This window comes from Artemia franciscana, chromosome 2 (genome assembly GCF_032884065.1).
Source record: "Artemia franciscana chromosome 2, ASM3288406v1, whole genome shotgun sequence".
Taxonomy (NCBI): Eukaryota; Metazoa; Arthropoda; class Branchiopoda; order Anostraca; family Artemiidae; genus Artemia; species Artemia franciscana.
Window position 1 is genome coordinate 15,481,817 of NC_088864.1, and position 19,815 is coordinate 15,501,631.

A 19,815-nucleotide genomic window follows, 5' to 3' on the forward strand; every position below is an offset into this window, starting at 1 on the left:
CGAGCAGAAACTACTGCAAACAGAAGTTTGGCTGCTGCCCCCCCCACACACACTAGCCGTAAACATTCTAAAATATATTGCGCCTTTTGTTCTTTATTGAAATCTGTATTTATTTTAAGCGGCGTTATTTCAAGGAGAAACCTCCTGGAAGAATGGTCTAAAGCTTTCATATAAATGAAAATAAAATAAGAGAATAAATGAAAAAATCAGACGCATCGTGAAGTCCTCTTTTTTACTGACTCTTTACGCTCTTTTATTAGTGACTTTGACTTGAGTGTTTGCTTGGTTTACTGTGGTAAAGACATCATTCTGACAACCTACGTGCACATAATGTGTTTTGATTGAGCTCTACTGCTCTCTGAACTTTTCTTGAAACTTCAAACTTAATGCACAAACCATTCTACAGATTCACATATACGCACTTCTGACAACCTCGACCAACACAGTGTATTTGGACTCCAATATCCCATTCAGACTTCCTTAGAATATTGATTAATATCCTTACCCTTTCTGAGATATTGCACACTCCATTTTGACAGTCTGGATACATATAAGGTCTTTCAACTTAGTTCAACATCCCCCTCAAAAGTCCCTGAAAGTTTCAACTTAATACATCAGGCATAACTGAGATATTACGGATATGCACTAATGACAACCAGGATGCACGTATTCCTGTCCAGCTCTTGAAGCTAAGGGATAATTATACACTTTCACTGTGTTCAATGGCATTCCTTTATTTCCTCAGGGGTCCCCCAGAATGTTTTTCTGGCATGTTTCAACGAGTGAGGGAAGTCAACCCATACACAGTTCAATATCGGGGGGATATACCAGTTCCTTCAGCCCTCAGAGCGTTCAGAATTTGGTCTTGCCGTTGCTGTGGGGCATGCCTGAAACTCTATTCCTGCTGGGGTTTGAAATTCTCATACCCTTGGTTCTTTTAAAAGAAACACCCTAAAAGGTTTCTCTTGGAGAAGAATAGATGATTGATATATTTTCTAGATACTGTAGTTTAAAATTGAATTCTTATTGTTTTTTTAGGGTTTGTTTCTTTATATCGATGATAAAGTTTGATTTTTTCTTGGTGCTGGGTGATGTGGAGATCGGTTGTCTTCCTGTGAGTATTTGTATGAGCAGTAATTCTTATTTGTTTTGTCGAGGCATAGTTCAGTAACCTGCAAATGATTAACATGTAGTTCTAATTTTCTTTTTCCCTGTTAACAGGCCTCTGGGCCCTTTGGGATTTTTTGGATTGTAGTGTTTCTTATATTTATTGAATAAGATAACTTCAACTTGAAACGTAGTCACTGTCAAAATTAGTCACAATCGTAGGCATAGTAGTAGTAGTTGTAGTGGTGGCCCAAAAAGTTTGAAGTTAGCCCTTTGCCGTTCCAAAGCTATTACAGATATACTCTTATAATAAAGTGGATGCACAGATTAAATTTTTGATTAGTTCAACATCCCCTTCAGCTTTTCCTGAAGTTTCCGGTTAATACCTTTGGCCTTTTTGGAATGCTTAGATCCAAACATTTCCCATCTCCCAATAATTAATCGTATATGTAAACAGTCAGTAAACTGCATAGTTTACAAAACTTACCCCATGGACTGTAGAGGGTCATTTTATTATCGAAGGCATAGTAATTGGATGTTTCGATTGTTTTGGACAAAATAGCTATCCCAGACTTCTAGAATTTTTTGGAACATGTCATTTCTTTGGGACTTTGGGAATTAGAATTTTCTTGGACTTAGAATTATAGTTACGGGCATGAAACCATGGCTAATTGTAGAAAAAGCCCAGACAAATAGTTCGAGTGAGTGAGAGGCAAATCTGAGAGACTAAAAGCCAATTAACAACACATATCCCAGGAGCTGTAGAGGGTAATTTCATTCTCGAAGATGTGGTAATTAGATCTTTCGACTGTTTTGGACAAAATAGCTGTCCCAGATCTTTTATTAGGGTTAGGGGATGGGGTAATCTAAAAACAGCAAAGAGGGCTGGTTTCCCCTCATAATTTTTCAATATTCCCTTCAAAATAACCAGAAACGTTTGACTTAATACCTTCAGCCGATTCTAAAGTATTACTGATACCCCAGCTTGACAGCAAGCGTGCACACGGTGTGTTTGACTTTGATTTTGTTAAAAGTTTCTTGAAACTTTCACCTTAATATCCTACGCTTTTTATGCAAACCCAGGACCAAACTTTTGCCTCTTGCCTAACAATAAACTCTAAATGTAAGCAATGCGCAACTTAAGAAACTATATAATTGCCCCTCTGCATGTAGAGGGTCATATCATCCCTAGAGGCATACTTATTTGACCTCTAAAACAACTTTGAACGATATGGCTTGCTCAAAATTATGAATTGGTGTATTTAGGGGAAGATCAGGACTTTCTGATCAGGAGTCTCTACCATCATCCCTTCAATTTGCAGTAGCTCTAAGAAAGTATATAAATAAATAAATAAATAATATTTTGAAGCCTTGTGGCTCTTTTCAACAAGTAACGCCAGAGCGTTGCCTCTGATTTTGACTTTTCTTCTTTATAACTCATTATTTACAGAGTTCATTTTTTTCATAGCTTCTGAAACATTTTTTTCGCTTTAATAGGAGGCATTTACTACAGGTTACTAGGACTGGATGTTGGAGGTCGTTAGGAATTAGGTGGACAAAAGTATAAATTGGGAATCGATCAAGTTGATTTTGGCATTTATGTTGGTACTATACAAATAATTAAATAGTTAAATAAAGGCGGGGGGGGGGGGGTTAAAATGAATCAGATACTTCAGAATCTTGTTTTTTTCCAATATAACTGAAAATATTAACTCATTCGCTGGTGCTTTCTAGAACGTTTTCAAAGGGGATGTGTTATTATTAAACGACCGTATGTACAGTTATGAAAATAATTATTAACACATTGCAACTCTAATAGTAGTAATAATAAACAGCAATTATGAGTTCCTATAATATGAATAGAAACGGATTACCTCAGTAAATGGCAAAACGTGTTCTGGTGGAGCTGCCTTCTTCGCTGGAATTGCTGATATTACAGCCAAAATGCAAAAAAGCCCCCACAGTATTTTATTCATCTTGACAAAGAAACTAAGTTACATGACTGAATATCCTTGTAAAAACATCTTATCTGTTTTTTTTTGTATTCTAAGTAAATAACAGTTTTTTGCATTCTAAGTACACAAAAGTTTTCTTAATTAAGCTAACATAGTTAAATCTTTTCATGACTTTTAACGTGGGGGATCCTATAAAATTCCACTTGCATAATCGAAGATAACGACAAAGGTTATTGATAATATTTGTTTTGTCCTTATACATATTATTGGTTAAATTATCGTTAGAGTCGTTTTTTTTTTACTCTAAACGTGTTCATAGAGCAATCTAAGAATCCCATGTGGTCAAAAGCTCGCTTAAATAATCACTAGTTAATTATATTACGTAACATGAACATAGATCATTGTAGTTGTCGTGAGGAAATCTTGTATGTTGAAGACGCAAACTTTTACGTAAAACCAAAAGTTGTTGGCAATAAGCCAACAACTTTTTGTGAGGAAATCTTTTATGTTAAAGACGCCAACTTTTAGGTAAAACCAAAGGTTGTTGGCAATAAGCCAAAGTTGTCGGTAATAAAAATCAATAAGAAAACACATCGCTTTTAAGATAAGTAAACCCAATCTCCTTAATTTCTCAGTACAGGTCTCTTGAAACAGAAAAGGTTAGTAGAAAACACATGCTAAAGGTAGTTTAATCCACTATTTATTGAACATGGCTTTTCACTGATAGTCACTGAAATTTTTAATGCAGGTGAATATAAACTAAGGGGGTGACCCGTAATATAATACAGTCATATATAATACAATATCTACTATACAGTAGGTATTGTACAGTACCTACAAAAATACAAAGGAACAAAAAAAACGATTTCGTTTACTATTGAGCCGGGTCGCTCCTTGCTACAGTTCGTTACCACGAACTGTTTGATTAAATAAAAAAAACGCCCCGCTCTTTGCGCTAAAGTTATACTCTTTCTCTCAAATCTACTTTTTAAAACAGTGATGAACTTTAGCGTAAAGAGCGGCGCGTTGAGGTGGGAAAAGCCCCTTTCATATACGGAGTCATTTCTGTTCGTTATAAGTTTTAATGTCGCTCCTTGCTTTCAGTTAAAAAAACTTGTTTTTTTTTTTGTTTAATTTCTGAACGTTTTTGAATTAGTGCATGTTTTGATTTTGTCTTTCCGCACATGAATACTTAGAACGGAATTTGTATTTTTTTTGGCTGAATGGCTTTTTCTTAGTTTTGATCAGACGATTTTGGGAAAAAATGAGTGGGGGAAGAGGCTTAGTTGCCCTTCAGCCTTTTGTTTCAAAAGGCTTTTGTTTCATTCTTCAGCCTAAATCACAAAGGCCATAGAAGAAATAGTTGAAATTACTAAAAATACTTTAGCGCAAATACTTTAGCGCAATTTAGGAGGACATGAACCCCTCATATGCTTAGGAATTTCCGTTCGTTTTCTTTTAATACTGCTCCTTACTTTCAGTTGAAAAAACTTTTTCATATTTATCTTTTCATTGTTTTTTGTTTTAAATAATATTAGAAAATCCTGCACCCCCTTCATGGAAATTCTCTCCCCCATGACAAATTCCTCCATGGAAAGATCCTCCTACATAACCCCCTCCCCTCAAATCCCTCCCTATCCAAGAAAAAAAATCCCCTGAAAACGTCTTTACACTTCCCAATAACCATTACCATATGTAAACACTGGTCAAAGTTTGTAACTTGTAGCCCCTCCCCCGGGTACTTTGACGGAATAAGTCGTCCCCAAAAAGACATAGTTATTAGGTTTTTCGACTATGCTGAACAAAATGGCTATTTCATAATTTTGACCCGTTGACTTTGGGAAAAAATGAGCGTGGGAGGGGGTCTAGGTGCCCTCCAATTTTTTGGTCACTTAAAAAGGGCACTATAACTTTTATTTTTCGCTAGAATGAGCCCTCTCGCAACATTCTAGGACCACTGGGTCGATACGATCACCCCTGGGGAATAGAATATATATATATATATATATATATATATATATATATATATATATATATATATATATATATATATATATATATATATATATATATATATATATATATATATATATATATATATGTATATTAACACGCACCCGTGATTGGTCTTCTGGCAAAAAATACGAAATTCCACATTTTTGTAGATAGAAGCTTGAAAATTCCACAATAGGGTTCTCTGATACGCTGAATGCGATGGTGTGATTTTCGGTACGATTCTATGACAAATAGGGGGCGTTGCCCCCTATTTTCCAAAATAAGGCAAATTTTCTCAGGCTCGTAAGTTTTGATAAGTAGGACTAACTTTGATGAAACTTGTATATTAAAATCAGCATAAAAATTCAATTCTTTTGATGTATCTATTAGTATCAAAATCCAATTTTTTTAAAGCTTCGTTTACTAGTGAGCCGGATCGCTTCTTACTTACGAACTGTTTGATATTTGCCTTCTCTGCAGCTAATCTTGTAGTTCTTTTGTGATTGGCCTTGTTTTTATTGGTTCCTATTTTTGTTTATTTTCAATTAAATTATTTTCTAAAATTAATTTTGTGTACATAGAGCTGAATGTGTATTCACCCAAGTCTCTATTTAGGGATGTAATATTATTTAAGTTTCATTTGGTGTCGATTGCCTCGCGGACAGTTTGTTTGATTCCTAGGTCATTGCTAATTAGAATTGTTTCGTCAAATAGAACTTAATGGTTTGGATTTTTTTAAATATGATTGCTTAAAGCTGAATCGAAAGATATGGAGCTGTTTCTAGATATTAATGCTTTTTCAACACTTTCTTTGTGTCGCTGTAATCTTGTTCCTAAATTTTGGTGGGCTCGACCAATGTAATAATTTCCACAACGACATGGTATTTGATACACCCCTCTTAGACGAGTAACTGGGGTTTTATCCTTGAAATGCTCTTGTTTCAAACCCGGATACAGTTAGATCTTGTTTGATTAACACTCTTTACAACACTTCATTAAAACTTCCCAATTCTTCAAATAACGCAATAGAAAAACATAAAACACAAAAGTTTGGAAAAATCTCCGTAATGATACCTCAATAATATTCACTAAAGCCGATAAGAGCAACTCCTTATTAATTATGAATAAACTGATTATGATAGCAAGATTCAGTCACATTTAAATAATACAAACACTTATGTTAAAATCAACCCATGACCAGACTGATCAATTTTTTCAAAAAGTTATAAAGGAATTAAAAACTCTGAAATAAAATTGCAGAATCACTCCACATTTGTACAATAAATTTCTGCCTCGTGGTGTTTTTTGCTCAAAGTTTTATGGGTTACCAAAATTGCACAAACAAGGCATCCTTCTAAGACCTATTGTAGCAAGTACAAAATCACCTGCCTCAAACATTGGAAAATGGTTATGCACTACATTTAAGCCATTGCTTCACTCCCAAAAATCTTACATAAAAAATTCAGTTGATCTTGTAGAAAAACTGAAACAGATGGACATTTCTGAAAATTCCATACTAAGCAGCTTAGACATAGTTTCCATGTATACTAGTATTGATGTTTCAAAATCTGAGCAATTATTATAAAATAACCTGGAAAACAATTATCATCTAATTATAAGTATTATAATTATAAGTTTTAATATTATAATTTATAAGTAACTAATATATACTAATATATAGTAATTATATATATATATACTAATTATAAGTAACAAATATTCCAAGCACTTTCAGTCTCGAGATTCATATACAAAACAGGTAAGGACCCTTCCTATGGGAGCACCTCTATCAGGCCTACTCGCAAATACTTTCGCTGAGCATCTTGAAAATCGGGCACTGGATTCGTATTTCCTTAATCATGTGTTTTGGGGACGCTTCATGGACGACGTAATTTCAGTTTGGAATTATGGCAAAAGTGAACTTAAAGGTTTTCTAGAACATTTAGATACTTACGATAGAAACCTGCAATTCACTCTAGAGACCGAAACAGATGGAAAAATACTTTTTCTAGATGTATTGATAATACGTAGTGTGAATAAACTTGAGTTTACGGTTTACAGAAAACCAGCGCATAATGATAGATACCTTCACTTCAAATCTAACCATCCTCCACAGTTTAAAAGAGGTGTGGTAATATCTCTTGTGGATAGAGTACTTAATATCTGTTCAGAGCGGTAAATTAAAAAAAAATTATTACAGATATACTCTTTGGCAACGGGTACCCAATTTCTCTCGTAAATACTATTATTTCTCAAAGATTAAAGATGCATTCTGTTAAAGCCTTAAATCCCACATCAGTAAACGATTAGAAAAAAACCCACAAGCGCGATTTACCTACCTTATATTCCGAAAATTGCTTCAAAAGTGAAAAAGTTTGTTAAAAAAATAATTTACATGTTGTCTTCACAAGTAATTTAAGTATAATGAACCTTCTCAATTCTGGTAAGGATACAACCCCAGATACTCGTCTAAGAGGGGTGTATCAAATACCATGTAGTTATGGTAATCATTACATTTGTCGAACCCACCAAAATTTAGGAACAAGATTACAGCAACACAAAGAAAGTATTGAAAAAGCATTAAAATCTAGAAATAGCTCCATATCTTTCGATTCAGCTTTAAGCAATCATATTTTTAAAAATCCAAACCATTATGTTCTATTTGATGAAACAATTCTAATTAGCAATGAACTAGGAATCAAACAAACTGTTCGCGAGGCAGTCGAAATCAAACGAAACTTAAATATTAATACATCTTTAAATAAAGACTTGGGTTAATACACACTCAACCCTTTGTACACAAAATTAATTATAGAAAATAATCTAATTCAAAATAAAACAAAAATAGGAACCAATAAAAACAAGCCCAATCCCAACAGAAATACAAGATTAGCTGCAGAGAAGGAAACATCGCAATAAGAAATTATTCCAATTTTTAAAATATACAGTCAAACAGTTCGTGGTAACGAACTGTTGTAAGGAGCGACCCGACTCAATAGTAACCAAAACTCTAAAAAATGGAATTTTGGTACCAATAGCTACATCAAAAGAATCGCATTTTAATGCTGATTTTAAATATATAATATTATATATATATATATATATATATATATATATATATATATATATATATATATATATATATATATATATATATATATATATTATATATATTATATATATATATATATATATATATATATATATATTAAATATATAAGTTTCAATGGATAAAATTAATTATTTCTGTTTAAAATACCTGATTGTCAAACAGTTCGTGGTAACGAAGTGAAGTAAGGAGCGACCCGGCTCAATAGTAAATGAAAAGGAATTTTGATACTAATAGATATATCAAAAGAATTGGATTTTCATGTAGATTTCCAATATATCAGTTTCATCAGGTTTAGTCTTACCATCAAAAGTTACGAGCCTGAGAAAATTTGCGTTATTTTAGAAAATAGGGGGAAACATCCCCTAAAAGAATCTTAACGGATCTGATAGAATCTTTCATAGAATCTTAACGAAAATCACACCATTAGATTCAGCGTATCAGAGAACCCTACTGTAGAAGTTTCAAGCTCCTATCAACAAAAATGTGGACTTTTATATTTTTTGCCAGAAGGCAGATCACGGATGCGTGTTTATTTGTTTGTTTTTTTGTTTGTTTTTTTTCCCAGGGGTGATCGTATCGAACCAGTTGTCCTAGAATGTTGCGAGAGGAATCATTCTAACGGAAATGAAAAGTTCTAGTGCTTTTTTTAAGTGACCAAAAAAATTGGAGGGCACCTAGGCCCCCTCCCACGCTAATTATTTTCTAAAGTCAACGAATCAAAATTCTGAGATAGCCATTTTATTTAGCGTAGTCGAAAAACCTTATAACTATGTCTTTGGGAACAACTTACTCCCCCCCAGTCCCCGTGGGAGGGGTTACAAGTTCAAAACTTTGACCAGTGCTTACATATTGTAATGGTTATTGGGAAGTGTACAGGCGTTTTCAGGAGGATTTTTTGGTTGGAGGCAGGGGTTGAGAAGAGGGGGATATGCTGGGGGAACTTTCCATCGAGGAATTTGTCATGGGGGAAGAAAATTTCCATGAAGGGAGCGCAGGATTTACTAGCATTACTTTAAAAAAAATGAAAAAATAAATATGAAAAAGTTTTTTTCAGCTGGAAGTAAGCAGCAGCATTAAAACTTAAAACGAACAGAAATCATTACCCATATGAGGGGCTCACCTCCTCCTAATACCTCGCTCTTTACGCTAAAGTATTTTTAGTAATTTCAACTATCTATTCTGCGCCTTTGTGATTCAGGGGTCATTCTTAATGAATTGGGACAAAATTTAAGCTTTAGTGTAAAGAGCGAGGCACTGAGGAGGTGGCGAACCCCCTCATATATATAATAAAACATGAGAATACAAAAGTTCTTTACGTAAGCTAACTTATAAGTTACGTATATCTTTTACTTATAAAAAGATTCGTAAAAAATTAAAAGTTCTAGTTGCCTTTTTAATTAAACGAAAATCGGAGGGCAACTAGGCTTCCTCCCCCGCTCTTTTTTTCTCAAAATCATTCGATCAAAATTATGAGAAAGCCATTTAGCCAAAAAAATAAATATACAAATTTCGTTTTAATTTTTCCTCTGCGGAGAGCCAAAATCAAAACATGCATTGATTCAAAAACGTTCAGAAATTAAATAAGAAAAAACAACTTTTTTAAATGAAAGTAAGGAGTGACATTTAAACTTAAAACGAACAGAAATTACTCCGTATATGAAAGGGGATTTTCCCTCTCAACGCCCCGCTCTTTACGCTAAATTTTTTTACTGTTTTAAAATGTAGAGTTAAGAGAAAGAGTCAAACTTTAGCGTAAAGAGCGGGGCGTTGAGAAAGAAAAACCCTTTCATATACGGAGTAATTTCTGTTCGTTTTAAGTTTTAATGTCGCTCCTTACTTTCATTTAAAAAACTTGTTTTTTATATTTAATTAGTTAAATGAATGATCCTTTTTAGCTTGTACAATGTTAGCTTTTATCACACAGTCTTGGCTGAACTTTTCGTTAAGAAGTAATGATGCCTAGGCTATTTTAAAAAATGGATTATTAACCGAGAACTTTTATTGTAAGTGTGTTATGGTTTATTATTTTCTTTGCTGAAGACGGCCCTTAGATATGGGGCCGAAATATTCAAATAGGTTTTGTTTGTTCACTGTCTTGGGAAAAAAGTCCTCATTATCCTCTCTGCTGTATTTGTATTATGGAAAGGCAGTGTGGTCTTCGCATTATTTAACTCCAACTCTTTATATGTTCATGCCTAGACATATTTAACTACTACGGGGAGGCAACCATATTAGACAAGTTATCTAGGAAGAAGTTTTTCAACCCAAAAATACCGGTAAAAACAGATCAAGCCCAGAAGAATTATCCATTAATCAGAATTTCGTGTGAATGCTGTGTCGTTAACTAGGCCCTAATTTCCTCAAGGGGTGTCACTCTTCAAGTAGAAATAGCGTTGACCGCCTGGTCCCCAGTCTTGCAGGTATCCCGAAAGGGTCGAGGCAGCGTTTTGCAGAAGCCATATCTCTGGATCTTACGCCCTGTCGCAGTTGTCCTCCTATAAAGGATCCTTCCACGATGGTGTCCTGCGTCACAGTACAATTTAACCCATTATTGGGCGAAGGTTTGTTGCTCATGGGACGCGTGGCAGCACCTGTGGACCCTGTTGAGTGTACATTTGAGGGGTCTTCTTCCTCCTCCACCTGTATTAATGGCCCCGGGCTAGGGGCCATTGTAAGATCACTACAAATTGGTCTTGCTATTATTTACTGGTACAACAAAACTTCAGCTGGGAGTAATGGATTCAATTTTGGTTATTTAGCTTGAGGCCTAAGAACTTTCGTTGGTACATGTTAGTTAAACGAAGCACACCCGAGAAGTGGTTAGGTTAATCCTAATGAAATAGAGCCTTCATATAACCTTCAGTTTATATAATAATATAATTTGGGTTATATACTTGCACATTAGGGGGGGGGGGTGCGTGTGTAAAGTATTTGAACAGCACCCCTAACCTAAACTAACCCCATTTCTTTCCCATCCCAACTCTAATGTGAAAATATTTAGCCCAAACTATATAAGCCCAATGCATTTTATCATCCGTCATTTGTTGTTATAAAACCGGTTTCTGCGATCTACACTAACCGTAATTCTTGAATGTGTTACGTTTAATTCAAAAGTACCCTTTTTTCAGGAGTCGGTGTATTTTAATACTGAACCTTCCTGTTAACTTAAGGAGTCATAACGTGCAAAGTCTTATTAGCTTTATTTTTCTGCCAATGGCATTCACTTGAGCAGAGATATAAAAAAGTCAATTCATCGGAATCGACTTTTTAGACAGAAAATTTCCAATTTTCAAATTTTTGCAGTTCAATATCCTCTGTTAACATATATAGCCTTTTTAAGTGAATTATTTTAGGCATGATAGCTTCCATGCCTTCTCAAGACCAGAACATTCTTTGCGTTTTACTGAAAACAACAAGAATAAAACAGACGACCGTGGATTGTCAGTTTAATTGACGTTTATTGATATTTCTTCCTTAAAAGTTTTGATAATATATTATTTATGAAAGTAAGGAAAGTGAAAACATTTCAAAGGTATTTTGTTTTAAGTAAAGCACAAATTGTGTTCTGGCCTTGAGAAGGCATGGGGCTTATCAGCCTTATTCATGTTAATTTTTGCTCGTTTTGAGTTTGACTTTGCCATTTATTGTAATTTCTGTTCGTTTCGAGTTTCATTTATTTATTGATAGTGATTTGTGGAAGTTTTACGCTTGGAAGATTATTTGACTTTATTTTTGCTCATTCTTGGCTTAAAGGAGTTTTTACTTTTCTTTGAAAAACTTGTTTTTTGGAAAAAGTTTTTTAAATCGATTTCTCTTCTTTTTTTTATTGACTTATTCTTTTTCATGAGAAAATAATATTTACATTTTTTTCTCTATAAGAATCTGTAGTATGGGTCGCTATTTATATGTTGGGGAAAGTTTTCAACAATTTGTAATCCTGACAAAAACAATATTTACTATTTAATTTTCTAGCTTCTGAAGGCTACCTGAAATATAAAACTTAATATCACTCCCAAAAGATTCTATCTATGCTCTTTGACAACCTGGATACACTTACACTCTTTCTATTAATTTAAGTTTTAAAAGAGTAGAAGCAGTAATAGTTGTATCCCTAATAGCTTCAACTTATTACCCCCAATCGTTCTCAATGTGTTGCTGAGGTATTTTACTGGCAACCATAAACACTGGGGCCAATTTTATAATTGTGGGGGGTTGACATGCCTAATATCCGTAAAGACATGTTGGTTAGTATGTTTATGTCAAGTTTTAAGATTCTTTATTTATTGTATGCCGTTTCCTAAATAACGGGCCATTGCGCCCTCTGGGATATTGCTTTTGTTATTGTTATTTTATATAAATAAATAGAACTTTAACTTGAACTTTACATAGTTTCTGGACCGTTTTACTATGCTGAACAAAATGACCGTCTCAAAGTTTTTACTGGATGTGTTTGGAAAATGAAGGGGCTTGAGAGAAGGGCTGCTTGCCCTCCAATTTTTTTTTCCTCTTAAAAAGTGCGCCAGAAATTTTAATTTTGAATTGAATTTGCTCCTTTAAGAGTTACAATGATATTTCTGGGTATTATAGAGTGGTGCTCCCTATGATATAGCTTATGTGCCCTTTTGAAAACCTACATGCATACAGTTTTTGTTTCCTTTAATGGAAACCCCTAAACGTTTCCTAAAAGTTTCATCTTAATACCTTTAGCGTCATTAGTTACATTAATTGCAGTAGTAGTATTAAATGTATAAATATAGTGCCTTCTGGCTAGTTCAAAATCTAACTTACCCTTAAAGGTCTAAATTAATAATATAAGTTATTATTCAGAAATTGCTTTGTCACCTTTTTGAAAGTCTACATGCTCAACATCTGCCTAAATATTCCTTAAGAGCTTAAGAGTATATAAATATACTCAATTATTCCTGTGTTGTGCCCTTTTGATAATCCGTGTACACATAGCATACTTTGATTTAGTTCAACACTCCCCTCAACATTCTCTGAAAGGCTCACCTGACCGCCCCTCGTCTTCTTGGAAAGTAAAGTTCAAACATGCATGCCTTTCTAAATAACATATACTATGTGTAAACAACGAACGATTAGCCTAACTTAGTGCCCTTGTCCAAAGGACTGTAGGGAGGTTGACATCCCCAATACTGGATCCTTCAATAATGCTGAAGAAAATAGCTCTCTAAAACATTCGATAAGATATGTTTTGGGGAATGATCGGCTTGTGAGGGGTCTGATGTTCCTCCATTCACTTTTGACTTCTAAAAAAGGGCACTCAAACTTCTGACTTCCAATCAAATGAACTCCATCCGATCCAATGTTTATGCAACTACCCGTTCCATAAGAGTCTTATATGTCCTGGGCATAACTTACAACCCTTTCTAATGGGCTATAGGGGATTGTATCCACCCTGAAGATATTGTTATATGATTTTTGTACTATTGGTACATACTATGATCACTCTTTCTTATGCCTCGGGGCATAACTTGCAACCCTTGCCCTGAGGGCAGTGGGGGAGTGTCGTCCTCAAAGACATAATATCTGAACAATTCCACTAAATTGAACAAAGTAGCTATCTCCAAATTTTTATTGGATGTGTTTGGGGATATAGTGGTTGCAGGAGGGAGGTTAGCTGCCCTCCAATCACTTTCGACTGTTAAAAAGAGCACTAGTACTTTCAATTTCCAATTGAATGACCCTTTTTCCAATTTTGCAAGACAACAAATTGCCATCTCAAAACTTCTATCAGACGCATTTTGGAAAAATACGAGGTGTAAGGGGGAGGGTGTATACCCTCCGATCATTGTGAATCTTAAAACGGGCGCTAGAAGATCTGATTTCCAATTAAATGAGCCCATTCCCGAGTTTTTACGATCACCATTTCAGTATATACCTTATATAACCCCAGGGAATAATTTACAACCCTTGCCCTGACGGCTGTGTGGAGAGGGAGTTGTCATTCCCGAAGACATGGCTTCTGGATCTTCAACTACGTTGAATAGAATTGCCATCTCAAAATTTTGATTAGATGTGCTTGGAGAAATCGTGGGCATGGGAGGGGGTTAGTTGCCCTCCAAACACTTTTGACTACTAGATAGGGCACTAGCCCTTTCAATTTCCAACTAAATGAGCCCTTTTTGAAATTTTTGTGAAAGCAAATGGCCATCTCGAAATTTCTATCAGATAAATTTCGGGAAAATACGAGGTGTGGGGGGAATAACTTACAACCCTTGCCCTGAGGGCTCTGGGGGGGGGGTTGTCATCCTCAAATACATAATTTCTGGACCTTTCAATTACGTTGAACAAAGTGGCTATCTAAAAATTTTGATTGGATGTGTCTGGAGAAGTGGTGGGCCTGGGGGGGGCAGTTGCCCTACGATCACTTTTGATTATTAAAAAAGACTCTAGCCCCTTCAATTAACTTAAAGGGTAATGGTTAACTATTCAAAAGTTAATATTTTCAAGTTCAAATGAAATACTTCTGTTTATTCTTGTTTACGAGAAACCGTTGATCAAACAGTTCTTGGTAAAGAACTGTAAGTAAGGAGCGCACCGGCTCAATACTAACTGAAACTCTAAAAAACGGAATTAAGGAATTTTGATACCAATATATACATCAAAAGAATCAGATTTTTCGTTGATTTCAATTTATATAAGTTTCATCAAGTTTAACCTTCCCCCTCAAAAGTAACGAGCCTGAGAATGTTTGCCTTATTTTCGAAAACAGAGGAAAACATCCCTAAAAGTCATAGAACCTTAATGATATTGACACCATCAGATTCAACATACCAAGTAATCCTACTGTAGAGGTTTCGAGGTCCTATCTGAAAAAGAGTGGAGTTCCGTATTTTTTTTTCCAGGAGAAAGACCACGGGTGCGTGTTTATTTGTTTTTTTTTTTCCTAAAGGGGAATCGTATCAACCCAGTGTTCCCGGAATATCGGTAGAGGGCTAAGAGTTTTAGGAATATCGCGAGAGGGCTAAGAGTTTACGGATATTAAGAGTTTTAGTGCCCTTCTTAAGTCACCAAATAAATTGGAGGGTAAGTAGTATTCGTTATTGGAAAGTATACAGACGTTTTCAGGGGGATGTTTTCTTGTGGGGGGGTCGAGGGGAGGGGAAGGTTACGTGGGAGGATCTTTCCAAGGAGGAATTTTTCATAGGGGAAGGGAGTTTTCCGTGAAGGGGGTGCCAGATATCCCACCATTAATTAAAACACGATCAGAAAATGAATAAAAAACAAGTTTTTACAACTGAAAGTAAGGAGCAACATTAAAACTTTAAACGAACCGAAAATGCTACATATATGAGGTGGGTTGCCTCTCTTCAATAGCTTGCTCTTACACTAAGGTTTTTTATATTTTAAAAGAGGTTTTTTATTCTAATTAAACAGTCTTCGTGATTCAGGAGTCATTGTTAAATAATAATAAAAGTTTTATGAGTTTATTATTTGTTTAAAAAAAGGAAAATTAATATGCAAATTTCGTATCAATTGTTCATGTACGGTGAATAATCTTCAAAACTTGTATTCATTCAAAACGTTCAGAAATCATATTAAAAAAAGAAAGTTTTTAAACTGAAAATAAGGAGCGACATTAAAACTTGAACAGAATGAACAGAAATGATTCCGTATATTAAAGGTGCTCTCCCCTCCTCAACAACCTTTTCTCTACGCTAAAATTTGACTCCTTCTTACAAATCTTCTTTTTAAAGCAATTTAAAACATTAGTGTAAAGAGCGGGGCGTTGAGGAGGGGACAGCCCTTTTCACATACGGTATAATGTTTGTCCATTTTAAATTTTAATTTTGCTCCTTACTTTCAGTTAAAAAAAACTTGTTTTTTTTAATTTAATAAGCTAAGCCAAAGTCTATATTACCAAAAATCGGTGAAAACTACATTACAAGTCCAAACGAAACAGGAAGTCTCAATATGTTCAGAAATACATCAATGTTAACCCTAGTAAGTTAAAAAGAACAATTCATAAGGATATCATCATAGTGTAAACGAATTATTTGATCAAAAAAGTATAAAATAAAAATGTTTCGGGGAGTTTGATATGTATTTTTTTTTTCTCGTTTTCATTGAAGGAAAAATGACAGAAAACCTTACCTCAAAACTTAAAACAGGTTTGAAGGAGGAGTCAAGCCCGCTGTTATTTGTACTAGCTTTCTTTGTTATAGGCTTGACAGTGTTATTCATCACGTATCCCGATAGAATATTCTAAACACCTACGATCTATGTTTCTATGTGCCTAAAGAATCAGAAAATGACAAGTATAAATACGACTCTCACTGACATGAATCAGCATGCTCAAATCTTTAAACAAATGTTTATTCCAACCGTAAATTAATTATGCTTGTAACAAAGATAAAATTTAGTGTTTTACACCAGGCATAGTGATATAATCTGCAGAGTATCCAAGACCATAAGTACTCGAGTCAGAAGTCAAAATGACTGTTAAGACATTGGAGGTAGACGTGACTACAGTTCCGTCAGCGTTGCCACTAAATCGGCCTAACAAGGGAGCAGTATCATCTTCCCCGTCATATACCTGAAATGATAGAAATTGTGAAGGTTGTAATAATGATAAGTATTATGATAGTAGGCATTTATAGTTTTGTTTAAAACGTTGGATCAAATTTACGGCAAATATTTTGGTTCAAGATATGACAATTCTAGATATGTTGAGGAAGGTCTTAGGGCTTGTATATAGTATTTTGTTTCAATAAGTATATTGATAGCCTATAAATGAATGAAGGAAAAAAATTATTTTCAAGAACAGTTCACAATAATGCGGATAGACAATTTAAATAAGTAAGTATCAATTTAAATCTAAAAGTAAAACAAATAACAAAAAAAAGAAATTTAATTACTAGGTAATTCAATGAACTTTTGTTATTCCAAAGATCATTCTTTATTACACTAGATTCTTGTATTTAATAAACTATTAAATTTAATAATTTGAAGTGCAACAAATAATGTATGTGTTTAAGACCTTTTCCGCTAACAAATCAGATTTTGAAATAAGATTATAAATTAATCAGTAGTAAAGAAAAACTTAAAACAGCCACTTCTAAAACAAGACTGTCAAACTGCAAACTCTAGTTTAGAAAAATTTAAAAACCTCCGACCCAAGACCCTCCAACCATCAAAATCCTTGATCCAAATCTCAAACTTTTGTTCGGTCAAAGTTGTCACAAGTTGAGTTTAGTCAAAGTTAAGAATTTAGACTATGAGGTAATGATCCTGATTGTAGTGGAACAGTATTTTAAAGATCAAGATTGTCAGTGAACCAGCATATTTACAATCCAAAAAACTTTCTATTCATTGAAACAAGCAATAAAGTTCATGTCAACCAGTCTTGGTAAGCGATAGTCAATAGAATAACGCTCATTCTTTTTATTGGAAGAAAGGGTAACAGTTCAAGAGTGGCTTCTCGAGAAGTCGTGCAATAGTTGTCCTAGGTCTAAAAAAAACTGTCAGGTATGTCCCTTGGGTAAAAATTACGGGCCAATATGAATTTGAAGCATTTACTTCTATCGTTCCCCTTCTAATGGCCCTCAAATGGCTTTTTGAAGAGAGGTCCGTCATCTTTATTGGCTTGAAAAAAATGTAGCTTACAGCTAGTGTATCAGTTGCGGGGTCATTCATTTCTCCACCTTGATTCTGGAAAACACATGTTTTGAGGTGTTTTCATTGGAAACTGTGTTTTTTTTTTAATTTTCATTGCAAATTCTGAAAAGACTAAAATTATAGCCCCTACCCCTAGACTTTGAAAACGCATTTGTCTAGTAACCCCTACATGTCTTTGTATTAATGCGTTACTGGCTTAGACTCTTCCTTTACCAAGCCATGGGCCTTCATTCTCTGGTTCACAGAACTAGAGGCTAATTTAATTTTTTTTCTTTTTCGTCTTCAAACTTATATTGTTAATTAATCTTTAAGCTTCTACAAGTGAGGATATAGCTCAATAAAGGGACTTCAAAATACCTTACTACGTCTCACTTAGGGTGTAGACCTACGCCATTAAGTTTTATTAGCTTTGAAAATAAGTTTTTATGAAAAGTAATACTTCTGGGAGGGGGAGCAGCAAAAACTTGAAAACACATTCATAAAATCTGATTTGGTATATTAACTGATCTAAGACCTGTAAAACCAATTTTTGATAAGTTTTCCACAGGAAAAGATCGAACTTCTGGAGTAGACTAAGAGAAACTTAAGGAATATGGAAACAATGCTCACTGAAAAAATGTCAACATTAGACTTTGTAAGTAACCTTAAAAAGGTAATTAGATAACCCTGCCTTGTTCCTTAAAAGAATAAATGTTACATTGCTCGAAGCATACAAAAAAAAGTCTAAACTAGTCTTTGTAAGCAGATTTGCACAAGTCAAAAGAATAACAGTTGATTCTACTGTGCTGATTATAAAAGATTAATTGGTTGGATTGTTAATTAACTGAACTTTTTTGTTACATTTAAACTTGAGAAACTCAAGAGAGATGAAATTAGCTTATCGGTCTAAATTGGTTTATTGTCTTGTTGGTTTGGAATGGGGGTCAATTGCATGACTTTGCAAGCTTAGCCAGAGTCGACCCAGCTCATAATGGCTACCTGGAGAAATCTAGGAAAGGTAAACAGGAAGGGTGTCCAAAGCAAAGGATGGCTAGCCCCCAGCCCACCGTTGTACTTCCTGACTGAGAGCCATGAAACTGAGATCAGCACCACCGGTGGGGACTGCAAAGTTTAATGTCAAGTTTTTGCCTTTAGGCGTAGATTTTTGGGTCTAAATAGAAACAAAGTTCAAGTAATCGAAAGTTTTTAGAAATTCTACTCACTGAAACAAAGTCAACATCAACTTCTGTTAGTAATTTTGTAAAAGTCAATTGAATAATATTTCCTTCTTCTGCATCGATTGCGTTGCACGCGTTTGCATTATTTGGATATGCTCCGGGATAATCTGGACTAGTTATAGTTCCACTAGGACCTGCCTGTCGGTTTCCACAGACCTGGAAAAATTAAAAAATTTTGTTACTTTATTATATTTTGTCCACCTATTAAGAATGTATTTGAAATTTACTGCCGCTAAATGACGAAAATGTTAATATATGCTTTTATTCATTGCCTCGATAAATTAAAACTAATTGGTTTTCACTTTGTCTTAATAACGTTGTACTAAATCTTTTTTATCAACATTTTGGGGTTATTTAGAATAAAAGTTTGTCTATTTGAGAATATTTAATAGCGATGTCTCTAAAAAATCACAAAACATGGATTTTTTTTCACTTTTACGTCAGTTCTTGCAATTTTTTAAAGACAATTTTTCTGTTAATCCAGATATTATCCATCGTGTGGATAATATCCATCGTTTGGACATAAACTTCGATATGCAAAGCACTTCCCCTTCGATATGTGAATCTCTTGAAATTTTAAGAAATAAGGCACTTGGGTCAATTTGACGTTAACAATCGATCGTCAGCAATACGTTATTTTTTTTACTCATCTCATTTATTTTCTATTAATCAGCAGCTTTTCCCTGCTATGTCAAATATTTACCATTAATATAATTTTAGTAAGCTTTCAGCAAATTTACAACAAATATTTTTAGCTAATTTAAGATTTTATGATTATCCCACATCATAA

General features: G+C 34.4%; 2 protein-coding genes across 3 annotated transcripts in view; both read right to left on the bottom strand.

Moving 5' to 3' along the window:
* Positions 1–16,407, bottom strand: part of LOC136037807 (procollagen C-endopeptidase enhancer 2-like) — a 33,290-nt gene extending 16,883 nt beyond the window's left edge. The window contains exon 1 of one of the 2 annotated variants that reach the window (XM_065720649.1): positions 16,285–16,407. In XM_065720649.1, coding sequence (XP_065576721.1) covers positions 16,285–16,374 — 90 coding nt within the window. In that variant the 5' untranslated portion in view covers positions 16,375–16,407. Of the gene's footprint in view, positions 1–2,981; positions 3,130–16,284 lie in introns of those variants that run through there. The other variant, XM_065720643.1, reaches the window with a different exon arrangement.
* Positions 16,408–16,490: 83 nt separating this feature from the next.
* The window catches only part of LOC136037798 (cubilin-like), a 34,465-nt gene continuing 31,140 nt past the window's right edge, over positions 16,491–19,815 (bottom strand). Inside the window, exons 6-7 of the mRNA XM_065720633.1 lie at positions 19,011–19,181; positions 16,491–16,726 (exon numbers count right to left, since the gene is read on the bottom strand). Of these exons, the coding sequence (XP_065576705.1) occupies positions 16,550–16,726; positions 19,011–19,181 (348 nt within the window). The 3' untranslated portion in view covers positions 16,491–16,549. The remainder of the gene's footprint in view (positions 16,727–19,010; positions 19,182–19,815) is intronic.